The sequence below is a fragment of the Anabrus simplex genome, chromosome 1 (genome assembly GCF_040414725.1).
Source record: "Anabrus simplex isolate iqAnaSimp1 chromosome 1, ASM4041472v1, whole genome shotgun sequence".
NCBI classification, from domain to species: Eukaryota; Metazoa; Arthropoda; class Insecta; order Orthoptera; family Tettigoniidae; genus Anabrus; species Anabrus simplex.
In genome coordinates, this window is record NC_090265.1 from 946,986,111 (window position 1) to 947,007,007 (window position 20,897).

Below are 20,897 nucleotides of genomic sequence, written 5' to 3' on the forward strand. Positions count from 1 at the left end.
ACATATGAAGGTTTTTGTAAATAATTGCATATCTTGCGTTGCTTACAATTGCAGTCAGAGATTTGATAAGGGGAGTAAGACATCTTTTCACAGGTAAGGATTAAAATCTGTAACAGAAAAGATACTGACATGATTACATACCGTATCTAGGCTGCTAGAGAAAGAGAGTATAAGTAACAAAATGACTTGTACTCTTCTCCTTTACAAGGATATTAATATGTTTACTTGTACCATTAGGATGGAATGAAATATTGTACATATAGTTTAATTCCAACTTATACTACTTAGACTAAAAACCAAAATCCCTTCCAGGACTCACAGTGTGGACTTATCTTACTTTGAACATTTTCTAAATATATTTCTAGACCTCACAGCACATCCGAAAGTCGTGCACCATGATTGCGCGGCTGAGCCGGATGCCCGGAGATAGAAGATTCGAACCCCGGTTGTGACAGTGGCCATCCTGAGAGTGGTTTCCCTGGGTTTTCCCACACTCCCTCCAGGAAAATGCCGGAATGATACCTTGTTTGAAGTCCTGGGGCACCTACCCCAATCCTAGACCCCAAACATTAGTTGTACACACAGGTTATCAGACAAATTCAATAAACACCTAAGTATACCTGGATGATGGCCAATATGTCCCGAGCCCCTCAAAATAATTAACAACAGCATCATTTATTTAATGTACAATGGCCAGGCTGAGTGGTTCAGACTGCTGAACCGCTGGCCTTCTGATCCCAACTTAGCAGGTTCGATCCTGGCTTAGTCCGGTGATATCTGAAGGTGCTCGAATAAGTCAGCCTCGTGTCGGTAGATTTACTGGCACGTTAAAGAACTCCTGTGGGACAATATTTTCAGGACATGCAGTTCTCACGTTTTCACAACTTTTCTGAAGAAGAATGGTGTATGACTTACATGTAAATATTTGTTTCCTGCATTGTATCACACATTTATTGATTGGCTGTTTTGGTGAATTATAGCCTATATGGCTTCCTGTTTTTCATCGTAATGTAAATTATGTTACATTTTTAAGGACAGTTTTGTGAATGGTACATCTCATTAGGCTTCATTAACTCAGTTATAGTTTGATATAGCCTGAGCATTTAGAAGTGTTGAACAATTTGTAGTGTGTGAGCTTATTCATCTATGGTAGTGGCTGAGAACCTAGATATTAAGTTGTTGTCTGCGTTCACGCATGGTAGTGGCTGATAACCCAGATGTTAGGTCCTGTAAAACAATAATTATCAACGTGCGTAACTGCATGGGACACCTATAAACTAAATGTGGAGGCTGTTCGTAGGGGCAGAACCTTGAGGTTATCAGCTGCATCAAGGATTAGTACTGTATCTTATAGTTTCTTTGACTATGATTATTCTAGGTGTAATTATTGGCCACGTTTCTCGACTTAATAGACTTAACCAGAAAAATATCGGCATTATTAGAAATGCAGGTTACTGGTAGGCATTGTCAATTTATTATTTCCAGAACTGTAAATATATTTAAAAAAGATCTATTTTAGATAAATATTAAGGAGAAAGTTCAACTTATGAAATTAGAAGACGAGTTAACTAAAATAGGTTATCCACATAAGGCCTAACCATGCCACCGTATCGCTTAACTGATATGTAAACACATCCAAATATTACACATATATAGTGATACTTAACACTTTTAATATAAAAAGGAAAGGAAATATTCCAAGGGAATTGCATTTATCACCATCCTCAACAGTTTTAATTAATTAATCATAAGGAGCACGCTTAAATCAGGGTTTAAAAACACTGTGTAATGAATGCTCTTCTTAAGGAAGACCGCCTTGGTTTGCCCTACATAAGCTGATCGCTCAGAGCTTGATGTTGGTGCCACGCTTGGCTGGTAGAAACTTAGGGAGCGCCCTCTCTATCTGTTTGTATGCTAGAAGCCTAAAACAACAAACAAATGAAAAACAACGAATATCCAGAGTGTAACAATAAAGTACAGTCAAACTTTCAGGATACATTACTCATACGTAAAAGAAGAAACTATGTTATATGTACATTGGTCAGGAAAGGCGTTATTTCCATGCTAGAATTCATTTTCTACAACTCTACATACTACATAAATCATGAAAAACACACAGGAACAGATCATACCAACGTACCACATGAAATTCTTTCTTACATGAATTTTTCAAAATGCTCCCTATTAGAACGTGCATCAACTTGCTGCATCAGCGCATCTGGGATTCAATGCAATGCCAATGGAGACTTAAGTGCAGCAAATCTATCGCTCCCGATTGCAAGAGAGGGAGAGAGAGAGACGGACTCAGTCCAGTGTTCTGTTTATATTCTGATGCTACTGCAATTGTTGGTTCTTATGCCGTTCTTGTCCAATGATCGAGTCACTAGTCAGTGTTTATAGTCATCGTTATATTGATTATACAGGCTAGCTATATGCTTCTGTACTTCGTCGCATATCTTGTCATCGGAGATTTTTTCTTTATTTCAGGCTTTCTACAATAGGCTTACCTCGGTAGATAATCTATTACCTCTGGATAGCCATAACTATGTGGTCAAGGGTAACAATGCTTTATAATCTATGGCCCAGTTTCAAGGCATAGATAAGCAGTGTGTGTTTGCTCAAAGTGAAAGTATAAATTAAACAAGTGATAGAATCAGTGAATATAAAAAAGGGGAGTAATAAAGTGTATGAATTCAGCTCAGAATACCACATGTCAAAGGTGAGATTATGAAATTTGTGTTTATACACAAAACCAGCAAAGAGCAACGTATCTATGCATAATTATTTCATATCACCGAGTTCGCTACAAATGGTGTTCAGTCCTCACTGTATTTTCCAACTGTTTTTGCTACAGGATTATTTTGTTGTATATAAGGAGAATCTTCCAGCATTTGTTAATTTCTTTTTAGTATGTGTATCGTATAGTAGCTGTAGTACCCATTGTTGACACTTAGCACGTGCATGATTACATTTTCGTCTGCCATTCATATTGTTCCCCAGATTCTGAGGAACATACAGTAGCGGCGATTGGGGAATAGAAGTGGGGGGGGGGGGCAAAAATGTACAGACATCAGAAAGTACCTGGGCTTTGGGGATAGAGCAGGAGGAGGGGGAGGGGAGGCAGGGCATATACATCAAAACAGAAAGCAAAAGCTACAAAATGGTAATTTTGTTATGCTCTTTAAGCAAATTTCCACAGAGGGGTAAAGGTTGACATTTCACCAACTAAAGTACGGTAATAATAGTTTTTTGAGATTTTGATTCAATACTATACAATAAAACTTTCACCAAAGGAACAATATTACACACGTATTACAATTAAATAGAAGTACAGTGTGATTATACAATTAAAATTCAATTAGTATTTGACTACACACTAAATCACTAACAGACACTAGAGAGACTGCCAGACTGACTATTGCTGTGTCCATGACCCTGGATAATATATATATAACCCTGCTACCCTTCATTCACAGCACATGGAAAGTGTCCACTACTTGCCGTGGCGTTATACAAATCGGTTAGCAGTGACGAACGACATTTTCTTTGCGCATTTCTGCTAGTAATTTTGTTAATAATAAAATAAAGGAAATAATTAGCTGATAAGACAACAGGGCTTGTACAAATTGCTTGTTTTTATAATTCCTCCAATTCCTAGTTTCAGCCATCTAAAATGGAATGAAAATTTAATGTTTTCTCCACAAATCGGTTAGCAAAGTGGGCACGCCATCCCCTGTCAGCGGCTTGCCGTGATGTACCTGTACTTACCTGCTCTCTGTGGTCCGTTACTGTTTCGATTTTTTTTGTTTTTGTTTTTGGTATTATTGCTGATCTTGCATTTGATCTTTTCCTTCTGGTATAAAAGAAAGCCAAGTATTGGGTTAATATTTTAAAAATACTGACAGATGTACAAAGCCTTTAAAACGTTGCAGGAACGATCTCCATAGGAACTCTCTTTACAATCTATAGAGTTAGTTACTGGCTTTTGCATTTAAACCTTCACATGGCTGCCACTGATATTTCCCTTATTTATCACTGCATCGGGAAAAAAGTACAGAACAAAAATTCGCCATGAGCTATTCTTGTGTAAAACCAACTGGAAGAGAGATACATTGAGTTTTATGCTTTAGGCCCCTTCTGAAACACCCCCTACTGCTGAAATTTTTGAACATCTTATAGCTAAGATCCTACCCACTTTACTAAATCTGCCCACCCTCTTTACTGTGATACTGTAAAAGGCACTGAACTCTACATAGGTCATTACAATGACGTTGGTATTCTTGCCAGAATACAATAAGGTCCCGTCATATACTCGAGTGAACCTCTGGCGATTGCGGGTGCTGAGAGAGTGACATAACTGCCTGGCAGAATGACTTTGACGAAGTGAATCAGATTCTAGCAGTGTGTTAAGACAACACAATGCATATTTTTCACTTTGTGTAATGTGTATTTCTATACTTAAAAATTTGTAAGTTGCAATGTGTGTTTCTAACATGAATAAAACCTACAGTGACAAGAGAGGAGTGAAAAAGATAATCTTGAGTGTTTGGTACGAATCTTTGATGTAACAGTAACTGTAGCATGTCTCTATCTTGAAGGTTCGACATGACGGCATAAGGACCAATTATAGCATACTTCCGTAGTACTGTAGGTCAGAATATTAGCAAGGTGTTAAAGAGCCCTTATATACTCATATTCATCTCCTATTATTTGTTGAGCCAGAGACAAGTGCACCTGAACCTTTATTTTATATGCATACCTGCCAACTTTACAAAACCAAAAATCAGAAGATTTTGATATGAAAATCAGGAAAAATCAGGATATACAATTGGTCAAAACTGCTTTTCTACATATAATGCGCAATACAGGAGGACTATTATAACACTTATTGTCTCAAAACTCGAATATTGTTATACGAGGCTGTGTATGCGTATGTTCAGTCCTCAGCCCGAAGGCTGGTTGGATCCTCAACAGTTCTACCATCAGCTGTCATCGATGGCCTAGGCATCACTGAAGAGGCATACTAGGGAAATGAGAAGTGAGGTAGTTTCCCGTTGCTTTCCTCACCGAGCCAGAAGTTGCTATTACATATCAGTCTGCCAAGCCCACTGAAATGCATGCACCAACCGACCCTATGAGCAACATTTTCACACCATTCATAGCAGGGACTGGCTGCAGAAGGAATGGCATTACTAGCATCGCTCATACCTCAGTCACTTTCATATAGTCAAAGCCAAGGATAAGACAGAGACAGATCAATGAAAGTAACAAAATTGCTATAGCCCATACCAGAAGACATACAGGGCTAAAAATTTCATCTCCATTACCTCACAGGAAGTATGTGAGTGAGATGATCGGTCTCTGATAAGCCTTGCAAGTTGTAAATCTCATTATAAAGCCGTATTGGAATTCAGACTAAGGAATGGTTACAATAATAAAAACCTCCTTTCCAATACTTAGTAATCCTTTATATTTAGGATAAAACTATTAACATATTATATTAAAAATAGGACGTTTCGCTCATACTTTGTGAGCATCATCAGCCAAAATAACCTAATTCAAGGTAGGTCAGGGCCCTGATTCCAGTACATATAATGTAAAAACGTCTATTAATACGATAATACTAATTACAACAATATTAAAAATGATCAGTAAGAATATAATATGACTATTAAAACATTTGGTGACATTAAAATAGCTTGAAGTGTAGGTGAATGATATGAATTGTTGATGATACATTGCTGTGAATGATTATTCGTATGGAACGATGAGCATAATCCTTGTATGATGGCATTAAACTGTTTATAGTTGGGAACACTTTTTACACAATAAAATGAACTATTGTGAACTGCTATCTTGTTATAGATGTCTAAGATCTACATGTATTGGTTGAAAAACAAATTGTATAGATGGATATGTCGCCAGGTTAGCGTGAAACGGTTTTAAGAGATTCCCTCGTGTTATATTTCATCGTAGTCTTATGCATTATATATTGTCAATGATCTTCAAAATGGGGGAATAAAAGTTCTCATAGATGAAAAACGTGAAACAGGTGAGCCCCTTGTGTTGGTTGAGGAGTGAATGGCCCCTTAGTTGTTTACGGAGGTCTGATGGTCACCGACTTGTTGCTCCGTGTGTTGTACGAATGTGTTCGTAGAGGTGGGAAGATGGCAGAAGTTTAATGCTCATCGCTCCGTACGAACAATCATTCACAGCAACGTATCATCAACAATTCATATCATTCACCTACACTTCAAGCTACTTTAATGTCACCAAATGTTTTAATAGACATATTATATTCTTACTGATCATTTTTTATAGTGTTGTAATTAGTATTATCGTTGTATTAAGAGATGTTTTTACATTATATGTATTGGGATCAGGGCCCTGACCTACCTTGAATCAGGTTATTTTGGCTGATGATGCTCACAAAGCATGAGCAAAACATGTCCTATTTTTAAGATATGTTAATGGTTTTATCCTAAATATAAAGGATTACTAAGTATTGGAAAGGTGGTTTTTATTATTGTAACAATTTCTTACTCTGATAAGGCTTCCGAAAATAGTATGAAATCATGCATATAGATGTCATTACTTAGCAAACTCATATATTAATATATTGCATCATGCACCCGCGCGATTATGAGAAGCGCAATGCTATTTTTATCAAGTAATAAATTAAAATTTGCCAGAATTGTCTCCAAATGGCTCCTAAAATCTGTAAATAGTCACTAGTCTCTTTCTTAGAAATTCTGTCAATTACTAAAATACTCTAAATTTAGCGACTAGTCTCTAGAATCGACTACACTGACGTGAAAGAACACGAATATAGCAGGCAAGATCGAGAGATTTACAATCGATAGGCTATACGTTTCACGATATACAAGTTACAATAAACATCGCACATTCACATGCATTTCTTGTATTCATAAACGTCGATATTTCATTTGAAAGCGGCCAAAAGGCGAAGGACTACTGGCCACTAGCGCTGAAATGGCGGGATTTGAAAACAAATGTTTGAAGTTTACCAAAAAATAAGCTAAAATCGGGAGAAATAATTGAATAATTGGGAGGCGGGAAAAACTATAAAAAATTGGGAGTATCCCTACTAAATCGGGAAAGTTGACAGGTACATATATGGCTTGTTGAACCACGCACTTTAGAATGCTTGTTAGTTACAGGTTGGAAGGAGACCCAAATATTAATCATCATGGTCGAACAACAGCTATGAATTTCCAACGTGGGATTGCTGGCTTTGCGATGGCTCTGGACAATTTTAAGATGGTGAAGACAAGTCGCTAAAATGCACATGCCACCTTAGTCTCAGATATGAAGCCATAAAGAAAATAAAGTGACCCTGGAGCTAAGACTACAAGATTGTCAAAGATGAGTACCCAAGAACCTCGTTTATCTGGCCCTCATTAATCCAGATCTCCAGTTTATCCAGATCGAAAATAATAAACATTTATTTTTACTTGTACAGTATTTCTTTTACAGCATCGACTCTTCTTGAATGTCTTTTCCGCCAAGGATAGTTAACGACAGGAATTGAATGTAATTCGACCACGGTCTATGAAAGGTACCGTCCCGGCGTTCACCTGTAATTGAGAATGGAAAACCATTCTCAGGACGGCCGAGGTGGGATTCGAACCCGCGTTCTTCTGAATGCAATGCACTATTAATTCCCTGAGGGTGAATTCGAAAATGAACCCGGCGCACCATCAGAAGAAATAATGACTCATGGAGAGCCAACAACGCAACTGGATAAACTGATGGCCTATTTAGAAACCTTGACTGAAAGCACACCGTCAGAACTGTTGTTAGTAAAACGTTCTCGTGATCGTGCTGTGCGCAAATGCTATACAAATGTAAAACAGAAAAACTCGTACATTATTTTAGTGCATAAAACAGAGTCGTTAATGTAAGGAGTGTTCTTACATTTTTTGTATAATTGAAAAAAGGTATTACTGTACAAGTTATGTTATTAGATTATATCATATGTACTGTATTTGTTTTTTAGTTTTTTGCATTACCTGGATTTTCAATAATCTAGATCAATTCCGGTCCCACTTAATCCGGATAAACAAGGTTCTTGTGTAATATAATTTAACTTAAAGGAGCTGTGGCTTTTCAATTTGTGCATATACTTTTATCATGTCTGTACAGTGGTTTTGTAGCTTAAATTAACTAAACTGCTGAGGAGTATTTCTACAATTTCCTGTAGCTTTGGAATTTTGTCATAATTTGTAGTAATGATTTTTGCTGACAAAGTCAGCTTTTATGAGTAATTCTTCTCCTGCAATCTTGTGGAATATAAATATCAGAATTAATAATAAGTAAAACCCTATGTTTAAATGAGTGCAACCAAATTAAACCTGTGGGTTAGTGTGGAGCTCCTAAGTGTAATTCAGAATGAGTAGGGTCATTGCAATGGACATGTTACTGCAGATGGAAAGATAAAGGCGAAGTCTTCTAAACACCACAGGTCCAAGTCACTACTATTATTATTGATTTACAAGTTGCTTTACGCCGCACCGACACGGATAGGTCCTATGGTGACGATGGGACAGGAAAGGGCTGCGAGTGGGAAGGAAGTGACAGTGGCCTCAAGGTACTGCCCCAGCATCTGCCTTGTGTGAAAATGAGAAACTACGGAAAACCATGGGGTTCGAACCCAGTATCTCCCAAATACTGGATACTGGCCGCACCATCTTCAGGGCTACCGACAGTCGGATTTGAACCCACTATCTCCTGGATGCAAGCTCACAGCAGCGTGCCCCTGACTGCACAGCCAACTCGCCCGGTGGCAGTGATTTTTGTTTTAAGAGGAAGTACACATAGGCAATAATCTTCTCTGAACAAATTAACTGGAAACAAAAATTAAAGTAAATAAAAACTGTTTATTCAATGGTGGAATTTGAAAATGAATGACATTTAAAAAAAAAATTGAGCTGAGAAGAACACTTGAAATTTATATGCCTTTGATTAATCCACTCTCACCCATTAAGCAAATGACGACATAGCAGTATTCTTGTCACTGGCTAGTATAAATTCAGGAGTCTCCTGCAGGCCAAAGTTCCGTCTTAGGCCAGACGGATTCACGCACTCTGTGAAGATGTGGGCCACAGTGAATTCGGTACCACAAGGACACAATGCAGGGCCTTTCCTCTCTAGGCAGTAAGAGTGTCTAGATCTGCCATGTCCTTTTCTCAGTCTACACAAAACTAGGGCCCCTCTCTGTGAAGGCCAAAATAAGATGCCATGTGGCAGAAGTCTTCTTAATTGCTGTCAGGTTGTTGGGTGTTAGGATAGCTAGCCACTCTGATTTCCAAGAAGCCAAGATGATTCAACATAGCTGAGAAGAAATATCCCTAGCAGGTAAATTCACAGGGCTAGGTGGTAAAAATACCGCTTCTTTTGCAGCTTGGTCAGCAAGTTCATTTCCTGCAATCCCAATATGGTTTGGAAGCCACACGAAACTGATTCTGGTGCCAGCATTATACAAACGCTAGAAGGTCATGAAGCTACTGCACCAGTGGGTGCTGCAGAAAATAAGTATCAACAGACTACAGAGAGCTCGTAGTCATTGTTTAGAAGAGTACATGCCTCTAAGCCATATGTGCGAAATGATCTGAAGTAGATGTGGTACAGGATTGATTTTGCTTTCTGTGGTATTTTACAGTTCTACAGTAGGTTTCTGACTTGATTGTCCTGCTGAGTATTTCCTGTTTGACAGTGCTGACTTTTGATTATGCTTCCAACATACTTGAAGTGAGAAACTGATTCTTGTTTGGTTTCTTCCAAAAAGAGGTTTGACTTTGTTCCTTTTCCATTGATGATCGTTCTCTACAGTCTTTGTTTTATCGTCGCCATAAGACCTATCTGTGTCGGTGCGATGTAAAGCCCCTAGCAAAAAAAATCTTTGTTTTACTCATATTGAGCTCAAAGTTATTGAACATATTATTCCATTCAGTCAGTTTTTTCTGTACTTCAGGTTCCGTTTAGAGCCTCCATGGCTCAGGCGGCAGCCTCTCACCACTGGGTTCTGTGGTTCAAATCCTGGTTACTCCATGTGAGATTGGTGCTGGACAAAGCGGAGGCGGGACAGGTTTTTCTCCGGGTACTCCGGTTTTCCCTGTCATATTTCATTTCAGCAACACTCTCCAATATCGTTTCATCTGTCATTCATTAATCATTGCCACAGAGGAGTGCGACAGGCTTCGGCAGCCAGCACAACTCCTGTTCTCGCCGCTAGATGGGGGCTTCATTCATTCCATTCCTGACCCAGTCGAATGACTGGAAAAAGGCTGTGGATTTTCATTTTCAGGTTCCGTTTCTCCCCATAACAGCACACCATCAGCAAATACTAGGGCATTTGGTCTGCTGTCCATTTTCTTGATAGACTTTATTATCTTGACCATTACTATTATGAAGGAGAGTGCTTTTGCTGGACACCTCTCTTTGTCTCAAGCCATTCTGATCGTCCACTGCCTACCTGAACACAGCTGTAGTAATTCTGGTATAGATCTTTACTTTGCCAATCAGGTACTTTGGCACCTTCAGGTCTTCTAGACATTCTGAGACCTTGTTCCGAGGGTCACTGTTGTAATCACAAGATTCTTTCCATTTTCCCAGTACTTTTCTGTATTTTTATGGCAAAACTGAGATCCATAGTACTTTAATCTTTCTTGAATCTGTTATTTCTCAAGCAAAGGTTCCACTATCTTTCTAAGCCTTTTACCGATGATATTTTTCCATAGCTTCGGGGTGTGTGACAACAGCACAACAGCGTTATGCCCCTACAGTTTCCACATTTCCATCTGTTGCCCTTTATAAACAGCACGATCATTATTCCTTTTCTCCAATCTTTTGGAAGTCTGCTTCCTTCCCAAATCACCGAGAGCACTCTACACAGCCAATCAGAGCCTGGTATTCCAGCTGTCTTCACCATATCTGAGGTGAGATCATCGAAGCCTGAGGACTTTCCAATTTGCATGTTCTTTAGTGCTGTTTCGACTTCAAACCATGTTAATGGGAGTGAGTTTTTCTGGATTTCATCTATTCGACAGATGATGATGGTGGTGGCAGCTAAGTCTCCATTTAACAACATACTAAAGTACCTCTCCATTTCATCTCTGACCCCTTCCTCTGCTCTTACAGAAGTAAGAATTTGTTTCCAGTGCAAGGATGTATTCACTTCTTTTACTTTTTAACTACTTCATACAGTAGCTTCCTACTTCCTTGAGAGTCTTCCTCTACCCAGGTAGTAAAGTCATCCCTTACCCCAGCACTTTTTCTTTTCTTCTTGGATTAGTTGTTTTACAGCCAACTTTTGGTTCCAATATTCCTGTGCTCACTCTTCAATTTCTACCTCATTTCCTCTATTACCCATTTTTTGTTTTACTGATCTAATTTCGTTTTCAGTATAATTTCTTTCTTTTACTGCTATCTTTACCGGGTCATTCCACCAAGGCATTTATTCCCTTCTCTGTTGATTTCACACTTGTTTCCCCACAGATTTTCTCAATTTCCTTCACAAGAGTTTCTTTGAACAAGGTCCATTCTTCTTCTACCCCTCTGATCTCATTTTTGGGTAATTTTGTTGTTATTCTTGCTTGGTATTTCTTCTCTGAATCCTTCAATAACCAGGTCTTGATCTTCGGCATTTTCTTTACACTAAGCTTTGGGGACATAGACATCTGAAGACTGGTTATCAACAGCCGAAGGTCGCTATCTAGATAATCACCGCGCATGTTTTAACATCACTTAACATACTGACCAGCTTGGTCTTCAGTTTCGATGTAGTCTATCACGGTCTTGAGCTATCCAACCCAACTGTATGTCATTATTTTATGACAGTCCCTCTTCTGGTACCGTGGGTTTTGTATGATTAAGTTTTGCATACAGAAATCAATCAGCTGTCTCCTTCAGAGTTTTTGTTCCCAAAGCCATGAAGTCCAATGATATTTTCACAACCCTTTCTCTCTCTCTCTCTCTTTCTTCTCTCTTTCTTTTTACGAACATGGGCATGCAGATACAGCTGATCCAGATGACAATACATTTTGGAACAACTCTCCTACATAGAGTGCTAAAGAAATTGCTCCATGAGGTTCTGCTAAGCTTCTCCTATATCCAAGAATGATACTAAAGGAATCTCTTCATCTTCTAGCACCTAATCTATAGTTATAAGTACAGAGTGCAGTACTGTCTGTGTGTAGATTCCTAGTCTAGTAAATTGAGTATATATCCAAGATTTTATATTGTTTGGTTGTTTCTTGAAATGGATGCCTATTTTGCTTAGGCAGATGAACCTCTCCTACTCAGACAAAACATGCCTCATATGCAATTAATGTACCATACTATTAAAATCATGTTATGACAGCATGAAAGAGAGATATTAGCTGAAAAACTCTATTTAATATGACATCTATTCAACATGTTGACAGACAGCAATGTCCCATTATTCTGGTAATGACTGTGCATGCTTCAAAGGTACAATCACCACCAAAGTTTATTTTCTTAATGTTTTGCAAGTAAGCACAATCACTTTAATTCTTTTACGGAATTACCTTAATTCTTAACTGGAATCAATCTTACAGCAGTATTGCTTTTACACCACACTTACTGCAAATAGCTACGTTGGCTGCTTTAGCTGAATAAACGATTACACATACCCACCTCGTTGTCCAGCAAAGCAGCACATAAATTACAACATTCACAATTTAACTCGCCTGTGCGGTTGCGGGCGGTAGCAGCTCGGAGGCCGGCATGACACGCAACCGCTGCGAGATGCCTTGAAGAAGACGCTCCAGATGTTGTAGAGCATAGTGTGTAGGGGTGTGGTCAGGAGATCCACAATTGTTGCATGGCACAAAGTTATCATAACAACTAAAAGTCTTGAACTCCATCCTATATAAAGAAAAAAATGCAGGTCATTAGGCCGAGGAATTTACATACACAGATACATGAGTTAGACGTAAGTTCCATTAAAATTATTACTACAGATAAAACTTCATCATTTAAAAAAAATCCACCACACATATCAATCAATCACAAAGCAAACTAAGTTGAAGAAATAAGATGATGAAAGAGACCCAATATAGCTAAAACGGACATACGTATACAACAGTCAAACTTATTGAAATGGTACTTAAGACTTTTGACAAATCATCCAATTACCTTTGTTGAGGATTTATCCCAAGATAAATGAAAAAAGGACCATACACATCCTCTTATAGATGTTTACAACTTTCAGCAACTGAATCTGCAAGCCTTTGTGGGAGAAATATGTGCCCATATATTCAGTTATCAGTAGCTCTACATCCCCTGTTTTGAAATTATTTAAATACATAGTCTAACCGCAACTGTTTTCATTGTATTCCTTAATCTCTAACAAACAATGTCTATAAATATTTTTTCTCAAACACTAATCATACAAAAACTTTAAAAGGTTACTGCAATATTTCTCATTTCCTTGATCGCTTGTTAGTTTCAGTCAAGTAATAATTTTATAATTCTGTGCAGCAACTTCATTGTTACTACAAACCATACTTTGTGATACCCTCCTTTACATACCATCAGTAATACATCCTCCACTGTTCTATTTATTATTATTATTATTATTATTATTATTATTATTATTATTATTATTATTATTATTATTATTATTATTATTATTTTCTCATAGAATTGAGAAAAATTAATTTAGAAAGCACACCGAACTAGTCTGAAAAATATTTAATTTGTTTAGCCTCACGAGAACTATGATTATAATCACCATGTTGGCCCGAATGTAAAACCATGTTAAAATGTACTAATAAAAACCGTAGTTGTCGTATATGCACAGCCAAACAGTTAAAGACTTATTTTTGTGAACTTCTATTTGTATCATTCCTCAAATGTACTGGCTTGTGCAGCAGAATTCACCATGTGCATCACAGCTGAACTAACGATCGTAAATTAAATTTCTCAAGCTTGGTGATAACCTGGAAAGGAAAGCAGCAGGGAAGCCTTTCTGGATGGTAATAAAGAATCTTAGGAAAGGAAGGAAAAAAGGAAATGAATAGTGTTTTGGATAAATCAGGTGAACTCATAACAGATCCTGGGAATCACTGGACAGGTGGAAGGAATATTTTGAAAATGTTCTTAACGTAAAAGGAAATCTTCCTGGTGATATCGTGAACAACAGAGGTCAGGGGGAGGAGGACAAAGAGATTGGTGAAATTACACTTGATAAAGTGGAAAGGATGGTAAATATGGTCAAATAAACTCCACTGTCATAAAACAGTAGAATTAGATGAAATTAGACCTGAAATGGTGAAAGTAATAAATGGCTTCACAGAGTAATAAGATTAGCATGGAGTTTTAGTAAGGTAACTTCTGATTGGACAAAAACAGTAATTGCAAATATCTATAAGCAAGACCCCAAACCGAGTATGGTTCCAGTATATGGGACCTTCACCAGGATTACTTAATTAAAGAACTGGAAAAAATCCAAAGAAAAGCAGCTCGATTTGTTCTGGGTTATTTCCGACAAAAGAGTAGCGTTACAAAAAGTTGCTAAGTTTGGACTGGGAAGACTTGAGAGAAAGACGACAAGCTGCTCGACTAAGTGGCATGTTGCAAGTAACGAATATCATTGTAGTTCTGTATTGAAGATTACTATACTTGTAAGATTACTAATTAATTTATTATTTAACCACATATTCAATACATTAGGGTCTTATATAATTCGGATCTTGTCCTTATTACATTATAAAAATATGATACTAATTAATTCATTATTTAACCACCCATTCAATACATTAGGATCTTATATATTTCGGATCTTGTCCTTGTTATATTATAAAAATATGAGACATAACTTCAAATCGACGGCATTAAATAGGTGGACATTCCTCACCCTTTATAGTACATGGAATCTTGTACTCCAGAAATATAAACTTAACACCACAACGGCACAGAGTGACACACTGTCATCAGCACACCATTGTCTGCATTGCTCTGATGAAAGTCAATGAAAACTTGGCTTAAAGCTCAGCTTTTTTTTTTTTTTTTTTTTTTTTTTTTGGTGCTGTTAACACATTGCTTTGATCCAGGAAGTATTTTTATTTAATAATCTTTAAGAATTTATTTGGCCTAAACATCAGTTATCTTCAATAATAGCCTTCAGTCACTGTATCATCTTGAGATAAATCATTAAATTAAAATTTAACATTTATACACTTAAAAATAGGAACAGTTGAAAAAAAAAAAAGTTGGATAACAATTTTGGTTTTATCTTGAATAACAACATATCAGCCGTTAGCTGTAAATAATTGATGCTTGTGTGAAAAGTACACAGCACGACATGGTATTAAAATTTTTATAAAAGTTATTGTCTTGAAAATCCATTTTTTGAAGTAGAGTCAGAATTTGATCATATAGGCAGCTTTTTATATCTATTATGTCATTCAAGTTTTTGTCTTTATTGAAATGCTTGTTCCAGAAAGATGTATAGGTTTTCAAATTCAGTCATAAGTCTTCCTTTCTCGATTCTTTTTATGATTTTCAAATCCCGTTCTATTGAGGTGAATTGGTGACCAGTATGCCTTCTGTGGATACTCATCGTGGAAAATTGATTAAGTTTTTGAGCGTTGAAGTGTTCTGAATATCTAGTTTGCAAGCTACGTCCAGTTTGACCGATAAACGAAAAATTATATTCTGAACAATTGAGTCTATAAATTCCTGAGCCTGTATAGCGGTTGTTATTTATGTTAACTATGTTTTGATTAAAGAAGTTTTGATTTGTGTTCTGTGTTTTGAAGGCGATGTTAACATGTTTTTTTATGGGTTTAGCCATGTGATGGATAATAGGATTTGTATACATGAAAGGTGCGTACTTTTGTTTATTAGGTTTTATGGGAGAAAGTTGTGTTGTCAGCTTTTGTTTTACTTTGTTAATGATTTTATTAATCATGTCTGTGTTGAAGCGGTTGAATTTGGCTATTTCTTTTATGTAGTCTAGTTCTTTTTTCAAATTATCAGTCGAAAGGGAAATTTTTAGAGCTCTATAGATTAAACTATAATATGAAGCCTGTTTATGGGAGTTTGGGAGCATGAACTATTTTTTATCATTAACGGAGTGAAGGAAGGTTTTCTGTAGATCAGAAAGTCAAATTTATTATCCATTCGTGTGATACTGATGTCACAGAAATGAGTTATTTATAAGGTTCAACCTATTCAATACTAATTACGTGTTGTATAGATGTTATTCACAACATTTATTTAACATGGGACCGGTTTCGACATTTAAATGTCATTATCAGCCATAAAACACATCACAAACATATGAGCAAAGACATGTCCATTAAAACTGGTGTAGTTACACATTGAAATATGTACATTAAAAGTCTTTATACGTCCATTCACACCCTGTGTCAAACAAATCTTCAAAACAAAAGATCAACGGCATAATAAAGCTGGCGCAGTGAAACACTGATGTATGTACATAGCCTCCCACTATTCCAAGATTAAAAGAAGGTTCCTTGATATGTAATCAAAGCATAAAAGTCATAAAAGAACAAGACTATATACAAAAAACTGAAGATTTATTTTCGGATAAAACCTACACTACCGTTAACAAAGATCCTATAATAAAAATACAACGTAGCTAAAAACACCCCTTAAAAATTAAAATTTCCTTGTAAATAACAAAGAAAATCTTAAAACTAATTAACGTGAATCCAAAGCTATTCAAGGTTATAAATTTCATTACTGGTTCCGTGTTGAATTAAGATTACATATAATTTACAAAGTTTAGGTGGAATAAACTTTGTAAATTATATGTAATCCAAAGCTACCCACTACCAAAGCCTTACCCAAAATTCATAAAAAAGATGTTCCTATCCGACCAATAATTAACAGTAGAAACAGTCCGACATACAAAACTTCAAAATTTCTTCATAGTTTTCTTTAAAAACATTTCAAATTCAATAATAAAAATCCCATTAAAAACTCAATTGACTTAAGCAAAACTTTAAAAAAATTTGTCCTATTACCCAACCACATTTTATGCTCATTTGATATTACCAACATGTATCTGAACCATGAACATCATAAAAAAACAACCTTTCTAGACATACTGGTCTCACCAAAATTGAAATGGAAGAATTTATCAAATTATTATTTTGAACAACAACTACTTCACGTTTAACAACAAAATACATCACCAAGAAGGTTGGGCAATGGGTGACCCGATTTTGGGAATATCGGCTGATATCTATATGGACCATTTGGAACACAGTAAGTACATAAGTACAGTTGTATTACCTTTATCGGCTTTTGTTGCTATAACATTGGTGTTTAATTTAGTCCTTAATTCATGGGTCTGTTTTGAGAAGATATTATTTTTGTTGGTTTTTATTTCTTTAGCTAAGGTAGGTAATTTCTTTTTTATTTCATATCTAATGTCGTTTTGTTTTTCCATGGTAATTTGTTTATTTAGATTGGATTCGACCTCTGCGATTGTAGTGATTATATCATCGATGTTATGGGGGTTTGGCAATTGTATTTTAAGCCTCTGTTTAGGAGACTCATTTAATTGTCAGAGAAAGTGGTGTCGGACAAATTAATTGAAGCAGGGATGTTATTTAATATAGTGGATGTAATCTTAATATTCTTATTATGGTCTACTAAGCTTGGTTTAGTTCCCATCAGATGAGCTAGTTTAAGGTCCAATGTTTTTTGTTTCTTTTCTAGTATGTTTGCTAATTTATAATCGGTATGTCTTATGATTTTCATTAGAGTGGGGATAAATATTGTGCAATGGTCAAATGCGCTTGATATAGCTGTAAATTCAGAAATGATTTTTAAAAAAATATAATTGTTTAATTTCATTTTTCAACCACATGTTATGAACTTTGTACTGAGAGTGTATTAATTAGAGTTGGAATGTTTTTCCTTTGCAGTGGTTTCAAAAATTTGGGCACTAATCCAAGTTTCAAGCATTCCTTAAGGAAGTTAATATCTTTGGAGATTTTGCCGATTTTTATCCTGAGGTTTAGATACATGTTGGTTTTTACAGCAGCCTGGTTGGCTTTGATGTTGCAAGTAATGAATATCACTGTAGTTCTGTATTGAAGATTACTATACTTGTAAGATTACAAATTAATTATTTAACCACCTATTCAATACATTTTGGTCTTACATAATTAGGATCTTGTCCTTATTACATTATAAAAATTTTAGACCTGTTTTGCCTTTCATAGAAGGCATCTTCAGTCATTGTATCTACTCGAGATAATATCTTAATTAACTGATTCCATTACAAGATATTAGAATCATTCCATATTGACGGTTTTCACTTTACAAAGTTAAAATTAAGTGTCTCCTAATTCAATACATCATATAATTTCATCATTAGATGGAGTAATCAAATTCAAACATGTTTTGGCTCAATTGAGCCATCTTCAGTGAAAAAAGGAAGGGGTTGAACTAATTTACATAATACAAACTGAACATGTGCCAAAAAACATATGAAGGAACAAATGAAAAAACAAGAGACACATGACGGAAATAAAAACAACCCAATATACAATATTTACATCATGTGGAGCGAAAAACAACTCACTGTGTTAAAATTCAGTAAAAACAGGGGTTAATACAAAATACAATTGAATCTAAAAACTGTGTTACCTAAGAAGAAAAGAAATGAAAACAAATGATACAGATGGAAACGAACAATAAGAGCACATATCAAGGTTGTGGACCTCTCAGATTTCAAAATTTGCTTTTATAACAATTCAAAACACGATGAAATCACTGCGCCAAAACCTCAGGTCGAAAGTCTACCTTTGTAGAAACACCATCACATCAAATGGCTAGGAGGGGAGCGAGAGCCAAAAAGTTTGAGAAACGAAGCCTGAGATGATGTGCAGGCGAAATGCATGTGACAAGTAATGGAAAAACGCCGATGAAATTTGAAACTTTAGAACAGCAACATTCTCAATATCTTCTCAATTTAGTGGTCCCATTCTCGATTATTGTTTCGCAATATTGGCTGGTTTGTTTGCCTTATTTCAAAAGGTTGGGAGGGCCGCGACAAAATTTGAGAAGCTGTGTTAGAGCAGATGACAGATGCATGGTAAACTATAAGTGAACTGGTAGAAACTATCAATGAAGTGCCAATCTGTAATGGAAAAAATGAGGTTGTGTGAGAAACTTGGGCTGATAAGTAAAAAGTGTAAAATGGGTGTGAAGAAAGCTTTGAACTTACGGTGTTTAGACGGTGGTTGTCCTCTCAAAACGGCCTGGCCTTCTCAAAGTAACGGTCCCGTTCGTACGATCAAGTCTATTGTTGGCTCAGCTGTGTTTGCACAGATGGAAGGAGCGGCGGGGGAAAGGGTGATGTAGGGCTGGTGGGGAGGGGGGAGTGGTGGTGAGTTGGAGAGATGGCGGCAGGGTTTGTTTATATTATGGAAGTTCTGACAAATATATGGAATGAATGTTTCAAGTAGAATGTTATTTTTTTCACTTGATTTAATTTAAATTGTGAGAGGGGTTCATAAACTGATCTAAATTGATGTGGATGCTCTCAAGAACGTTGAGCAAGGTGCCTTTTTGCTTGTAATGTAAGATTTTAAGATCTTTATCTACTGAAGTGTATTCGTGGCTGGATGCTTTATGATGTTCACTAACAGCTGGAAAACTATTAACTGTTAAACTATTAACCCATTTTCACTGAATTTTAACACAGCGAGTTGTGTTTTGCTTCACATGATGTAAATATTGTATATTGGGTTGTTTTTATTTCCGTCATCTCTCTCTTGTTTTTCATTTGTTCCTTCATTATGTTGTTTGGCACATTTTTAGTTTGTATTATGTAAATTAGTTCAACACCCCCACACCCCCTTTTTCACTGGAGATGGTTCAAACGAGCCAAAACATGTTTGTATTTGATTACTCCGTCTAATGATGGAATTATATTATGATGTATTGAATTAGGAGGATACATTTAATTTTTACCTTTGTAAAGTAACTGATTCCATATCGTTGGAATGCATTTCCTAAACATTTTGAGAAATTGTAACATCATAAAAACATCAAGATAGACTACTACTATAAAGCATTGTGCTATGTACTTTTGACATAACCATCAATTATTTACAGCTAACGGCTGATACATTGTTATTCAAGATAAAACCAAAATTGTTATCCAACTTTTCTTTTCAACTGTTCCTATTTTTAAGTGTGTAAATATTAAATTTTAATAATTATATTTTAACTTTAAATCAGGTGCCTGATTTATCTCGAGGTGATACAATGACTGAAGATGCCTTCTATGAAAGGCAAAACATGTCTCATATTTTTATAATGTAATAAGGACAAGATCCTAATTATGTAAGACCCAAATGTATTGAATAGGTGGTTAAATAATAATTAGTAATCTTACAAGTGGTATGTTCCGAGCTGTCAGTGGAGAGATGGCGTGGAATGACATTAGTAGACGAATAAGTTTGGGTGGTGTCTTTAAAGTAGGAAAGATCACAATATGAAGATAAAGTTGGAATTCAAGAGGACAAATTGGGGCAGGTATTTGTTTGGAGGAAGGGGTGTTAGGGACTGGAGTAACTTACCAAGGGAGATGTTCAATAAATTTCCAATTTCTTTGAAATCATTCAAAAACAGGCTAGGAAAACAACAGATAGAGTATCTGCCAGCTGGGTGACTGCCCGAAATGCAAATCCATAGTGATTGATTGATTGATTGATTGATTGATTGATTGATTGATTGATTAAGGGAACAGAGGAAAGATTGCAACAGCTATTAAGGTATCTCATTGATCAGTATATCTGGCAATGTGTTCACTGGGATCTTGGAAAGGAGGGTGCAATCAGTGGTTGAGAGGAATTCAGATG

General features: G+C 36.3%; 1 protein-coding gene across 13 annotated transcripts in view; it reads right to left on the reverse strand.

Moving 5' to 3' along the window:
- LOC136857785 (mitochondrial protein C2orf69 homolog) overlaps positions 1–20,897 on the reverse strand; it is a 256,190-nt gene that overhangs the window by 37,743 nt on the left and 197,550 nt on the right. For all 13 annotated transcript variants that reach the window (XM_067136708.2, XM_067136705.2, XM_067136699.2 and 10 more), the window contains one exon: positions 12,732–12,909. In XM_067136708.2, the coding sequence (XP_066992809.1) occupies positions 12,732–12,909 (178 nt within the window). The remainder of the gene's footprint in view (positions 1–12,731; positions 12,910–20,897) is intronic.